General features: G+C 45.2%; 1 protein-coding gene across 1 annotated transcript in view; it reads left to right on the top strand.

Moving 5' to 3' along the window:
- LOC126252458 (proton-coupled amino acid transporter-like protein CG1139) overlaps positions 1-14,953 on the top strand; it is a 155,931-nt gene that overhangs the window by 107,221 nt on the left and 33,757 nt on the right. Inside the window, exon 2 of the mRNA XM_049953353.1 lies at positions 3,316-3,597. Within this exon, the coding sequence (XP_049809310.1) occupies positions 3,316-3,597 (282 nt within the window). The remainder of the gene's footprint in view (positions 1-3,315; positions 3,598-14,953) is intronic.

Below are 14,953 nucleotides of genomic sequence, written 5' to 3'. Positions count from 1 at the left end.
TGCCTGGGTTGTCTGATAGCTTAGTGAAAGGTGTTTGCTACTACAAGGGAGGTCTGGTTTGTTTTCGGTTCTAATCTCGATGGAGGCAGATAGTCTATCAGTAAAGCCATTTTAAGAAATTCTCGCGGCTTATATACGTTTTATTGCTACCTTTATTCTGTGCCGCGCCCTGTGGATGTCAATACGAAACTCTTGTAGAATTTCATACTTGTTACTGCGTACTTTTCCCGTTTCTGTCAATAAATAAAGTGACTTAAGTGTGGCACTGAATGATTTTTAACTGAATTTCGTTATGAATCTTTACGCAATGCTAAATTTGCAAACTTTCATGGTAGGTCAGCAACGGCAATCCAGGATGACTGGTTTGAACGTTGACAGAGACCGTTTCGCGGCCGAATGCGCATAATATTTTGCTAATTCGTAACGATCTGGGGTACTTTGTCTTCAAAAAAACGGCTCTGAGCACTATGGGACTTAACGTCTGAGGTCATCTGTCCCCTATAACTTAGAACTACTTAAACCTAACCAGCCTAAGGACATCACACACATCCATGCCCGAGGCAGCATTCGAACCTGCGATCGTAGCGTACTTTGTCTTACTTAAACAGTTATGTTATCTCGATAAGTTGAAATTCATTTTCATTAGTACAGTTCATACTGTTTAGCGTTCCTTTTTTATTTGTATTTTATATTTATGTGATGAGTCTAACACATTAATCAGCATTAATATTGTCTTACACATGATTGAAAACAGTTTGACAAAGTTCGGATAGTTTATCAATTTCACGCCTGTGCATAGTATGTTGGTAGCACTTCGTCGTCTTGCCTGTTATTCTGTGTAGCAGACTCTAAAGGTGTGCGGATCAACGTAACAGAAAGTCGAGGGTTCTCGCTCGTTTTATCCACGACTGTACATTATGGTCCGAGCAGTAGCAAGTGATAATTTAGGCAATGAATATATGTTGGCATAACAACTTGCGTATTTGTTTCTTAGAGTTCTGTTGCTGGACCTTAACAGATCCAACATAGTTTCCATAACATGCATACCAAGGGGGAGCGGATCTTTAGACCCAGCCTAAAATAATTTTAAAAAAGCAAAATTCCTTGTGTGTTGTTGACTTATATTAACAACTTTCTTTTTAAAGAGGTATTGATGTGTACATAGAGCCAGAATCCAAAAATATCGTTTAGCGGACTCTTATTAATATCAGGGCACTTTCGGTAAAGTGTACTTCCAACTGCCCTATGACCACTCTAAAAATAATTTCTTAATTGTTATTAACTTTCAATCAGAACACACATTTTAAAAAATGCTGATGCTTAAACCAAGTGCTGAACTAGAAAATATCGAATGTGATATTAATTGGTAAATATGACATCTAGTACTAAGATTTAAAATTTTACATTAAGTTTAAATGAAAAATTTGAAAATATTTATAAAAACTGGTATAAGAGTTCATTAAATTCCTCCAGAATTATAAAATGTAACGAAACTGAATAGATTACAAAATTTTCAAAAGATGGGCATGAAGCCCCCCCCCCCCAAAAAAAAAAAATCAGCTCTTTTGCGAGTGTCGAGCGACAGTTCAGCTATAGACACTGGTTAACTTACCCCCTGCAGTACTTCTTCATTAAGAACATTTACCAGTGTTAATGAATTGAAATCATCTCTCACACTCGGTAGTCATGTGTCCACATAAGTTTTCCTGCAGTCCTAGGTTCGTGAATGCTCATGATCTTAGCTTGAGTAGAGGAATACTTTTCTCATCAGTTCATTTAGCATCCATCATCTGCATTAGTGATTCACTCCATCAGAAAAAGTGAATATTTTTACTGATTTCAGAGATGTCAGTTTAATTATATGGACTGCTGAAGATTGAGCGCAAACGTTTGGACATTAACTCTGAAAGATGCTCGGGAAGCAGCTAAAACACCAATGCTTTCCGTTAAGAAGTTAAAAGTTTATTTATCTATGAGTAATATTACTACGAAATAACAGTTCTTATGCTGTGGTACAGACTTTAAATTCTATGGGTAAAAGTTAAAGACCGGTAGGAGAGAGAGGATGAAGCGAGCTTTACTGGTTTCATAAAAGGTGACACATTAAGTCGCAGACAGGCACAACTAAAACAAGCTTACACATTAACTTGCGGCCACAGCCTTCGTCAGAAAAAGAAACACACATTCAGACACACAAGCAAGCACACCTCATGCACTGATGATGGCCATCTCCCGCAGCTCGCTCCACTAGTCGACCAATGCACCCCGTCTTTTTTAACCCAGAATGCCCAGTCATTCTGCTAGTCGGATTGCTGGTATCACTTCGGAATTCACGAGTGATTCTTTCCACTGATTTCATGCGATTTTTTAAAAACCAATTTGGGCAATACTTGATAGTTCCTTTCCGTCGGTAGACTACATGAGGTCTGTCTGGTCTTGGTTTAGGTGTGGTTCTTCCTTCGCGTTTCCACTTCGCAGTCACATCACCAACAGTGGACTCTGGCGTGTTACAAGCGTTGGAATGCCTACCTGCTACTTAATGTGTTCTTTACTGTAAGTAGTATACTGTATTTTCCTTACATTTGCACAAAGGTAATGGTTTGGCCGATAGGATGTCCGGCTTTTAGAATATAGCTGCAGGGTGTGAAATTAGAAATGCCCAACTTTACTACTGAAACTAAATCATGGCACGATTTATCGCCTATCTCTAAGGGATGCAGAAATGAAGTCTGAAATCTTTCCTACAAGGTGGGGGCCTCACGGCTGGAGAGAAGAGGAAAGTAGGTCTGAAAAGTCAAAAGCTGGCTGAGAAGAGAGCGACCGAAGTTCCCCGTCCACTTTCCTCAGCTCATCCCAGGGCATCAAGTGATCGCTTCCGTTCCCGTGATTGTTTTTGTCCTATACAGTTCGTTGTCTGACACGGTCAGCGATACTTAGTCGCGGCGTTACCTTGCCAGCGTAAGTTCACGTGAACAGAGCTGAAGTTGTTGGTTTTCATTGTCAACCAGTCCAGGTCGTTTGGGACTCGGTGAAAACTTTGCAAGCTACCCACAAACGAAAATTTAAAGAAATAACTCAGTCTGTTGCCTATTATGCCTGCCCACCTTTTACACACTGTTGATTTAATAAGCTGGAGTTTCGTAATAGGATAATTTTCACAAGCTGTAATTTCATCTTTTGGCAACAAAGACTCATATCATTACATATGTTTCCTTTATCGATCTTTACAAATTATCTGGGCCAAGCTGGGGCAAGCAATAGTCACGTTCGGTTACGCACGGGAACTACTAAGGAACTTGTACATGTGGTTGTCAGGTGTGCGGCTACTACGTGCCGTGGATGAACGACCTGGACGTGCGCGTGTACATGGTGGTGATGCTGCCGGTGTTCCTGGGCCTGGTGCTGGTACGACAGCTGAAGCACATGGTGCCGGTGTCGCTGGCGGCCGACGCGGCCCTGCTGGTGAGCATCGTCGTCATCCTCTACTACACGCTCTCAGGCGTGCCAAGTATTAACGAGCGCGCCCTCGTGCTACAGTTCTCGCAGTTACCACTCTTCTTCAGCACCGTCATCTTTGCCAAGGCGGGCATCTATGCTGTGAGTCAACCAATGCTCTGGTGGAATGCTGATTGCTGCTTGCGCCATGATGGACCTGTAGCACTTCTAGGACCTTCCATGGAATTATTATCATTATAAATGCGTCAGGCAATATATAGTAACTACCATGCCATCGCCGTCTTAGATTACAGTATTAGGCAAACGCCTATTGAGTTTGTTGCCACCATTTTAGTGTTCTGCCCTTCCTGCAAAATTATAGTTGAGCATTTTATTGCGTCGTTTTCCATACCTCATCCTGTTCACATGATGTTGCCTTTCCCACTTCGAACTGCTGACTCCCACTTTTACTGATGACTTCTACCTGTGGTGACTCCTGGTGCCGGCAATGTCGATGCAAAAGAAGGCGAGCCGGCCGGAGTGGTCGTGCCGTTCTAGGCGCTACAGTCTGGAACCGCAAGACCGCTACGGTCGCAGATTCGAATCCTGCCTCGGGCATGGATGTGTGTGATGTCCTTAGGTTAGTTAGGTTTAAGTAGTTCTAAGTTCTAGGGGACTGATAACCTCAGAAGTTGAGTCCCATAGTGCTCAGAGCCATTTGAACCATTTTGAACCAAAAGAAGGCGGCCAGTGCACAAGACAACACTCCCGTAGCGGTAGATTAGTTGTAGGGCAGCACTGGGATCTTGTTGCTACAGTAGCTTGTCTTGCCGTCACATTGGCATGGTTGGCCAAGGGATTGGTCGCAATCAGCCTATGATGGGCTGACAGTTGGTTTGTAGATGACCACTAAACAAAATAAACCCAGGGCAAGACAGTGCCGTGGAACTATGAGCACCATGAAAACGGTGGCAGCGTACTGCAATGGCCAGCTCAGGGCACGGACACTACACTCGTAATGTGGACCTCGTCGAGCTGGGTAGTAGACGGTGACTTCTTCTCGTGTCCACCAGAAGGTGGTAGTTTGCAGTCAATGAGGAGAAACGCTGGAGAAGCTGTTAATGGCAAGACAGTGCACAGGACAAAGTGGCATGGTTTTCTATGGTATATACACACATTCAAGAAAGGTTTTGATTCACCTCGGTTCCGACAGTTCCTGTACAGAAACCTAGAGGAGACATCAACATAAACATCATTTCCGCCCTTTTATTGCTCATGAAATCCACACATTGCATGTTATACCACCATACAGCGAGACCTTCAGAGGCGGTGGTCCTGAGTGCTATACACACCAGTACCCCTAATACCTAGTAGCACGTCCTCTTGCATAGATGCATGTCGTGGCATACTATCTACAAGTTCATGAAGGCACTGTTGGTCCACATTGTCCCACTCCTCAACGGCGATTCGGCGTAGTGGTTGGTGGGTCACGTGCTCCATACACAGCCCTTTTCAATCTATCCTAGGCAAGTTCGATAGGGTTCATGTCTGGAGAACATGCTGGCCACTCTAGTCAAGCGATGTCATTATCCTGAAGGAAGTCATTCACAAGATGTGCACGATGCGGGCGCCAATTGTCGTCCATGAAGACGAATGCCTCGCCAATATGCTGCCGATATGGTTTCACTATCGGTCGGAGGATGGCATTCAAGTATCGTACTGCCGTTACGGCGTCTTCCATGACCACTAGGGAGCGTACGTCGGCCCCACATAATACCATCCCAAAACAGCAGAGAACTTCCATCTTGCTGCACTCGCTGGACAGTGTGTCTAAGGCGTTCAGCCTGACCAGGTAGCCTCCAAACACGTCTCCGAGATTGTCTGGTTGAAGCTATATGCGACATCGCTGAAGAGAACGTGATGCCAATCCTGAGCGGTCCATTCAGTATGTTGTTGGGCCCCTCTACTCCGCGCTGCATGGTGTCGTCGTTGCAAAGATGGACCTCGCCATGGACGTAGGGAGTAAAGTTGCGCATCATGCGGCCTAATGCGAACAGTTTGAGTCGTACCACGACATCCTGTGGCTGCACCAAAAGCCTTATTCAACATGGTGGTGTTGCTGTCAGAGTTCCTCAGGGCCTTAACCCTTAGGTAGCGGTTATCCACTGCAGTAGTAGCCCTTGGGCGGCCTGAGCGAGGCATGTCGTCGACAGTTCCTGTCTCTCTGTATCTCCTCCATGTCCGAACAACATCGCTTTGGTTAACGCCGAGACGCCTGGACACTGCCCTTGTTGAGAGCCCTTCCCGGTACAAAGTAACAATGCGGACGCGATCGAACCGCGGTATTGACCGTCTATGCATGGTTGAACTACAGACGACATGAGCCGTGCACCTCCTTCCTGGTGGAATGTCTGGAACTGATCGGCTGTCGGATCCCCTCCGTGTAATAGGCGCTGGTCATGCATGGTTGTTTACATCTTTGGGAGGATTTAGTGACATCTCTGTACAGTCAAAGCCATAGCCATAGTCAATGTCTATCTTCAAGAGTTCTGGAAACCAGGGTGATCTACAAATTTTTTGATGTGTGTATTATCATAAGCTCGTAGTCATAAATACAACTTACCTGTTTTCTGCTAAAACCGACTGTGAACAAGGAAACAAAACAGCGCATTATTGCATTTACAAATTTGTTTGTAATAATACTTAGAAGGAGAAATAAAATGTATGGGACAGACAGTTTGTCAATGTTTTAAATGCTCCACTATTTTAGTCACAACCGAATGTGAAAAAAAACGCACATTTTTACAGCATAGCACACTATTTTCTTTCTTGCAGTCAGTTTTAACAGAAAACCTGAATACCAGGCAAACAGTACCCCCACGTCAGCACTTGACTGCTCGATGAGTCATGACCATCGCCTATCACCAATGTTGCTATATAATGGTGCTCGTAGGTAGTTGATATTAGGCTACGACCTGAATTTCCACCGTAGGAGGGTGGAATGGGAATTTAAAGTCCCGTCAGGCCTAGCTCACTCATTTGTTACATAGTTTAATTCTTAATTTCTTTGAGTGTTTTTGGTACTTGCATTGTTTGATACATAAATTTCGGGCGTATTATAGTATTTGAGAGTTGTAGCATCGCGTTTTAGTACCTGAATAGTGTAAATTCGAGTAGTCGTTTGTCTTTTGTTTTTGTTTTGAACGACTAGTGTCGGTTGGTCACAGTCAGTGTGCTCCCTGCCGCCGTTGGATAAGCAGCTGCAGCAGCAAGTCGTATACTCCTAGCTCACTCATTTGTTACATAGTTTAATTCTTAATTTCTTTGAGTGTTTTTGGTACTTGCATTGTTTGATACATAAATTTCGGGCGTATTATAGTATTTGAGAGTTGTAGCATCGCGTTTTAGTACCTGAATAGTGTAAAATCGCGTAGTCTCCTTCCGCCGCCGAGCAGTGTGTCAGCAGTGCGCAAGTAGCAGCATTACTGCATTTACTAGGCAATCTCGTATTTTAATAACCGTTTAAATTTTGTCGATTTGTTTGCGCTCTCTGTAGATTAGTTCAGACGTTCTTTGCAAAACAGTTTTTAGCATGGATAGGGACTGCAACTGCTGTGTTCGGATGCAGGCTGAGTTGGCATCCCTTCGCTCCCAGCTTCAGGCAGTGTTGGCTTCGGTCACACAGCTTGAGGCTGTTGCCAATGAGCATCACTGTGGGGGTCCGGATGGGGGTTTGTCGGGGACGGCCAGCTCGTCCCACGCATCCCCCGATCGGACTAAGACTGTGGTTGCCCGGGATACTGCCCGCATTGAGGCTGATCCCTCACCTGTGGTAGAGTGGAAGGTCGTCTCAAGGTGTGGCAGGGGGCGAAAGACATTCCGGAGGGCTGAACGGAAGGCCTCTCCAGTTTGTCTGACGAACCGGTTTCAGGTTCTGTCTCAGGCTGATACTGATCTTCGGCCTGACATGGCTGCTTGTCCTGTTCCAGAGGTTGCCCCTCAGTCTGCAAGATCCGGGCGGTCGCAGAGGGTGGGCTTACTGGTAGTTGGGAGCTCCAACGTCAGGCGCGTAATGGGGCCCCTTAGGGAAATGGCAGCAAGAGAGGGGAAGAAAACCAATGTGCACTCCGTGTGCATACCGGGGGGAGTCATTCCAGATGTGGAAAGGGTCCTTCCGGATGCCATGAAGGGTACAGGGTGCACCCATCAGCAGGTGGTCGCTCATGTCGGCACCAATGATGTGTGTCGCTATGGATCGGAGGAAATCCTCTCTGGCTTCCGGCGGCTATCTGATTTGGTGAAGACTGCCAGTCTCGCTAGCGGGATGAAAGCAGAGCTCACCATCTGCAGCATCGTCGACAGGACTGACTGCGGACCTTTGGTACAGAGCCGAGTGGAGGGTCTGAATCAGAGGCTGAGACGGTTCTGCGACCATGTGGGCTGCAGATTCCTCGACTTGCGCCATAGGGTGGTGGGGTTTCGGGTTCCGCTGGATAGGTCAGGAGTCCACTACACGCAGCAAGCGGCTACACGGGTAGCAGGGGTTGTGTGGCGTGGACTGGGCGGTTTTTTAGGTTAGATGGCCTCGGGCAAGTACAGAAAGGGCAACAGCCTCAAAGGGTGCGGAGCAAAGTCAGGACATGCGGGGACCAAGCAGCAATCGGTATTGTAGTTGTAAACTGTCGAAGCTGCGTTGGTAAAGTACCGGAACTTCAAGCGTTGATAGAAAGCACCGAAGCTGAAATCGTTATAGGTACAGAGAGCTGGCTTAAGCCAGAGATAAATTCTGCCGAAATTTTTACAAAGGTACAGACGGTGTTTACGAAGGATAGATTGCATGCAACCGGTGGTGGAGTGTTCGTCGCTGTTAGTAGTAGTTTATCCTGTAGTGAAGTGGATAGTTCCTGTGAATTATTATGGGTGGAGGTTACACTCAACAACCGAGCTGGGTTAATAATTGGCTCCTTTTACCGACCTCCCGACTCAGCAGCGTTAGTGGCAGAACAACTGAGAGAAAATTTGGAATATATTTCACATAAATTTCCTCAGCATGTTATAGTCTTAGGTGGAGATTTCAATTTACCAGATATAGACTGGGACACTCAGATGTTTAGGACGGGTGGTAGGGACAGAGCATCGAGTGACATTATACTGAGTGCACTATCCGAAAATTACCTCGAGCAATTAAACAGAGAACCGACTCGTGGAGATAACATCTTGGACCTACTGATAACAAACAGACCCGAACTTCTCGACTCTGTAAGTGCAGAACAGGGAATCAGTGATCATAAGGCCGTTGTAGCATCCCTGAATATGGAAGTTAATAGGAATATAAAGAAAGGGAGGAAGGTTTATCTGTTTAGCAAGAGTAATAGAAGGCAGATTTCAGACCACCTAACAGATCAAAACGAAAATTTCTGTTCCGACACTGACAATGTTGAGTGTTTATGGAAAAAGTTCAAGGCAATCGTAAAATGCGTTTTAGACAGGTACGTGCCGAGTAAAACTGTGAGGGACGGGAAAAACCCACCGTGGTACAACAACAAAGTTAGGAAACTACTGCGAAAGCAAAGAGAGCTTCACTCCAAGTTTAAACGCAGCCAAAACCTCTCAGACAAACAGAAGCTAAGCGATGTCAAAGTTAGCGTAAGGAGGGCTATGCGAGAAGCGTTCAGTGAATTCGAAAGAAAAATTCTATGTACAGACTTGACAGAAAATCCTAGGAAGTTCTGGTCTTACGTTAAATCAGTAAGTGGCTCGAAACAGCATATCCAGACACTCCGGGATGATGATGGCATTGAAACAGATGATGACACGCGTAAAGCTGAAATACTAAACACCTTTTTCCAAAGCTGTTTCACAGAGGAAGACCGCACTGCGGTTCCTTCTCTAAATCCTCGCTCAAACGAAAAAATGGCTGACATCGAAATAAGTGTCCAAGGAATAGAAAAGCAACTGGAATCACTCAACAGAGGAAAGTCCACTGGACCTGACGGGATACCAATTCGATTCTACACAGAGTACGCGAAAGAACTTGCCCCCCTTCTAACAGCCGTGTACCGCAAGTCTCTAGAGGAACGGAGGGTTCCAAATGATTGGAAAAGAGCACAGGTAGTCCCAGTCTTCAAGAAGGGTCGTCGAGCAGATGCGCAAAACTATAGACCTATATCTCTGACGTCGATCTGTTGTAGAATTTTAGAACATGTTTTTTGCTCGAGTATCATGTCGATTTTGGAAACCCAGAATCTACTATGTAGGAATCAACATTGATTTCGGAAACAGCGATCGTGTGAGACCCAACTCGCGTTATTTGTTCATGAGACCCAGAAAATATTAGATACAGGCTCCCAGGTAGATGCTATTTTTCTTGACTTCCGGAAGGCGTTCGATACAGTTCCGCACTGTCGCCTGATAAACAAAGTAAGAGCCTACGGAATATCAGGCCAGCTGTGTGGCTGGATTGAAGAGTTTTTAGCAAACAGAACACAGCATGTTGTTATCAATGGAGAGACGTCTACAGACGTTAAGGTAACCTCTGGCGTGCCACAGGGGAGTGTTATGGGACCATTGCTTTTCACAATATATATAAATGACCTAGTAGATAGTGTCGGAAGTTCCATGCGGCTTTTCGCGGATGATGCTGTAGTATACAGAGAAGTTGCAGAATTAGAAAATTGTAGCGAAATGCAGGAAGATCTGCAGCGGATAGGCACTTGGTGCAGGGAGTGGCAACTGTCCCTTAACATAGACAAATGTAATGTATTGCGAATACATAGAAAGAAGGATCCTTTATTGTATGATTATATGATAGCGGAACAAACACTGGTAGCAGTTACTTCTGTAAAATATGTGGGAGTAAGCGTGCGGAACGATTTGAAGTGGAATGATCATATAAAATTAATTGTTGGTAAGGCGGGTACCAGGTTGAGATTCATTGGGAGAGTGCTTAGAAAATGTAGTCCATCAACAAAGGAGGTGGCTTACAAAACACTCGTTCGACCTATACTTGAGTATTGCTCATCAGTGTGGGATCCGTACCAGATCGGGTTGACGGAGGAGATAGAGAAGATCCAAAGAAGAGCGGCGCGTTTCGTCACACGGTTATTTGGTAACCGTGATAGCGTTACGGAGATGTTTAATAAACTCAAGTGGCAGACTCTGCAAGAGAGGCGCTCTGCATCGCGGTGTAGCTTGCTCGCCAGGTTTCGAGAGGGTGCGTTTCTGGATGAGGTATCGAGTATATTGCTTCCCCCTACTTATACCTCCCGAGGAGATCACGAATGTAAAATTAGAGAGATTAGAGCGCGCACGGAGGCTTTCAGACAGTCGTTCTTCCCGCGAACCATACGCGACTGGAACAGGAAAGGGAGGTAATGACAGTGGCACGTAAGGTGCCCTCCGCCACACAACGTTGGGTGGCTTGCGGAGTATGAATGTAGATGTAGATGTAGATGTAGAACGTGCACTCCAGTGATGTATTTGGAATGATACCAGCGTCAAGTGGAACAGTTTTACAATCCGCCAAGACAGTAAGACAAGACAGTAAGCCATCGGTGAAGCTTTGCTTCAACCTCCCCCAAAAATAAGAGCACTGCAAAAGAGTATGGCATCTAACGTTAACTACGTGGGTATCTGCAACTCCTCTGTCTGGCGGAACATGGTAACGAGAAATTTCAATGTGTCTAGTGCTACTGCTGCGGTCTTCCTAGATATTGAAAGGATCTGTGATAAGGTATGGAGGGAACAACTAGTTCGTAAGCTGGATGAACAGACGTCAATACCCAGTTGTTATGTGCAACTTAAAGCTTTTATTTTGACAGACAGAAATATGATTATTACAGTAGAGGCCCAATCGTCTGATACCCGACTGGCGCAGGCGAGGCTGCCTCAAGGATCCGTTTTATACCCACCACTGTTTAATCTCTGCATCAATGACATGCCAGCTATCACAGTGGTAGAAATTGCGCAGTTTGCCAATGATACGACTTTTCTCACCAGCGGCAGACATATTCACGCCAACATTCGACGCCTACAGTGTCAACTAGATGCCACAGTAGCTTGGTGTCAGACCAATAAAGTGCAACTAAATCCCTTCAAGAAACGCCCATCGATGCCTACCAACTTGACACTGCATGGATGGGATATCCCCTGGGAGACAACGGTGACTTAACTGGGGGTCACTTTTGACAAACACTTATTTCTCCATAAACAAGTTAACCTTCTCAGCAACAAAGTTTTTTGTACTGCCAAGAAACTCCTGCCTTTTTACAGTACCACAGCAAAGCTTAGAATATAAAAGGCAACGGTGCTCTCTAAGATACTGTATATAGCTCTGTCTAGGGTCTTGCTAGTGCAACACAAATTGTCCGTCTATAAGTTTTATAAAATGTGGTACTCAGATGGATACTTCGTGCCAACCCCTATACTCACATCGTTGACTTGCACGCTGCCTTCCATATGGATACAGTACTAGAAGCATTTCGCAAACGAACGACGACAACAGAGTAGACACTTTGCGTAATTCGGTGAACCACATAAGAACTCTGGGCAGGAAAATAAACGCCTCCCATAGCATCGGCATAAAGTACATTGATCCTAGGTGCTATGACATACCAACACATTCCACCAACTGGCGGTATCTTACGGACCGATACACAGGCTCTAATAAGTTGACCCCAAAGATTTATTCACAATACAGTGAGCCCAAGCATCTAATTACCTTCCACCATGAACTCTGAATCGTCGTGGTGGACGATGGCACAGCGTGTCAGTACGTATATAACCAAAGCATCTGATTAACATCCACTGTGAACTCGGGATCGTTGTTTGGAAACATGTGGAGATGGTAGCCATTCCAAAATCCGGTAAGGACACCAGACTTTCGAGCAGCTATAGGCCTATAAGCCTTCTGCCGTCACTTTCGAAAGTATTCATGCTAAACGGCTGCGAATACATGGTGCGGCGGAGCGCCTCTAACCGGAGGATCGGTTAGTGTTGGGGAGGGCGCACTCAGCACAACATCAATTACTCAGGTTAATTGAGCAGTGCGTGGGGGCACAAGACCGTCGTGAGTACTTGGGGAGTACTATTAGACGTGGCACAGGACTCAGACAGCGTGTGACATAACGGCCTCCTGTTCAAGTTTCTTGACCACCAGGTTTCAGTGTCACCTGTGGCCCTGCTCAAATCATACCTCTATAATAAAAGATTTCATGTCAAAGTCAATGGAGGAGCCTCGACAGAGCGGCAAATCAGGGAAGGAGTGTCACAGTGGTCTGTACTTGGCCCCTTCTATACACTCTATTTACTTCCAGTACTCCGAAAACACCGAGAGTTAATGTGGCGTTACATGCCAATGACACTGCACTGTTCGTGCGCAGTTTAGATGTACACATAGTATGACGTACTCTTCAGCAACCATGCAACACGCTTGGAGCTTGGCCCACCAAGTGGCTGCTCAAAATGAACACGGCGAACAGGCTGGCTTTAATCATAACGAGGAAAAAGCTACCAGCACAGTTAGTAAAATGGTTCAAATGGCTCTGAGCACTATGCGACTTAACTTCTGAGGTCATCAGTAGCCTAGAACATAGAACTAATTAAACCTAACTAATCTAAGGACATCACATACATCCATGCCCGAGGCAGGATTCGAACCTGCGACCGTAGCGGTCGCTCGGTTCCAGACTGTACCGCCTAGAACCGCACGGCCACTCCGGCCGGCCACAGTTAGTACCGATTCGCATCATGGGAGGCCCAATCCCTTGGTCGTGAACCGGGAAGTACCTAGGCCTGACCCTCGATAGACGTCTAACGTGGGGACCGCATGTCCAAGAGGTCAGCGATAAAGCACTGCGACGTTCGAAATCGCTCTACCCCTACTAAACCCCAGCTGTGGAGTAAACTTGTATCTGGCCATATATGGCTTACTCAAGAATACGCCGCTGTGGTGTGGGGCAAAGCAGCCAATAAACATACTGAACGCATTAGAGAGGGTACAAAACAAAGCTTTACGCTTCACTACATCTGCCAAGGTGAGCAACGAGCACCAGAGAAGCGCAAGAGATGGCAAGCGTACCATTCCTAAGCGACAGTTTTAAACAGACTGCTCGCCAATTTTACGCAGACTGTTTACTGGAACTAAGCATTCAACAAGCTATTACATTCGTAGTTTTCACATTCACTTCCACTGCCCATTTTGAATGTTGAGATAATTTTCGCCTTCTTCCAAGAGACTGGAATTCCCTCCCTTTGCCAGTACATAGATAAGATGTAGAAATCAAATGATACAAAATGACTGCATTAATACTCTTTTCCTTCAGCTCTCACTTATCTTTTTTGTATCTCGTGCGTGCTCCGAAATGCACCCATTGTTACAGTGTCAATGTCTGCGACCTCTTGACCTTCGTCGATACATCCATAACCCAGAAAGTCACCTTGCCTGCACCACGACTCCTGATAAGGTCTAATGCATCAATCTTCCTTAACTACGGTCTATTAAAATCTACCGTAGCCTTCGCCAATTAGTTCTGCCGATAAATTACAAAATTATGTTGAGCTAATATTTCTACGCAACTATGGACACACTTTATTATTAGAAGGAAAGGCAGCAGGGCTCGATAAATTGACTGATCACCGGGTATGGGGAGCGCTTGGTGTTGCCTGAGGTTCTTCTATAATGGCTCCTCAGTACGGTTAGTTGTCTGCACAACGAGGTATTTACATATGTTTTATGTGAGCTTAATTTGTGGTCGACATAATTGTAAGAAGCATGTCTATTGCAGTACAAGTTCAACAGGTGCCACAGTTGCTTCTGTAGTTAGCTTACACGGTTAGCTGTTGGACGTCATACAAGAGAGTGATCACAGACCACATCCACAGAGTTGGTATTGAAAAAATTTCTTGAAAGAAAATTGGTTCCTCATAAGGCGCCTGACAATATTCGTAAGGAATTTTATACGCAGAAACAGCAGTTCGAACTGTGGTTTTTGTAACGGAACATCTGCAATGAAGGCAGCTGTTTTAAGTACATAATTGCTTAACCAGTATTCGAAGATTACAAGTTACGGATTTCTACAAATTCAGTAGACTGTGCTCTTCATCCTATTTGGAAACAAATAGTATGGCTATACAGTGGCGGCAGCTAATCCATGATGGCATTAAAAGAGTGTAAGTAGGCTGTTTAGGTTTTTTTTATTGGTAACGCCACCTCTGTATGAAAATCACTGGCTGTGCTGTGTGCAGCCTGTGGCTGTTTTGCATTGTTGTAATACTCGCCATTGTAGTGTTAGGCAGCTGGCTGTGAACAGCGCGTAGCGTTGCGCAGTTGGAGGTGAGCCGCCAGCAGTGGTGGATGTGGAGAGAGAGATGGCGGAGTTTTGAAATTTGTGATGAACTGCTCTATATATATATACATGTGATGATATCAAGGTAAATACATTGTTTGTTCTCTATTAATATCTTCCATTTGCTAACTATCCCTATCAGTAGTTAGTGCCTTCCATAGTTTGAATCTTTT

This window comes from Schistocerca nitens, chromosome 4, assembly GCF_023898315.1.
Source record: "Schistocerca nitens isolate TAMUIC-IGC-003100 chromosome 4, iqSchNite1.1, whole genome shotgun sequence".
Taxonomy (NCBI): Eukaryota; Metazoa; Arthropoda; class Insecta; order Orthoptera; family Acrididae; genus Schistocerca; species Schistocerca nitens.
The sequence above is the reverse complement of the archived record's forward strand: the minus strand, read 5'-3'. Positions and strand labels throughout refer to the sequence as shown.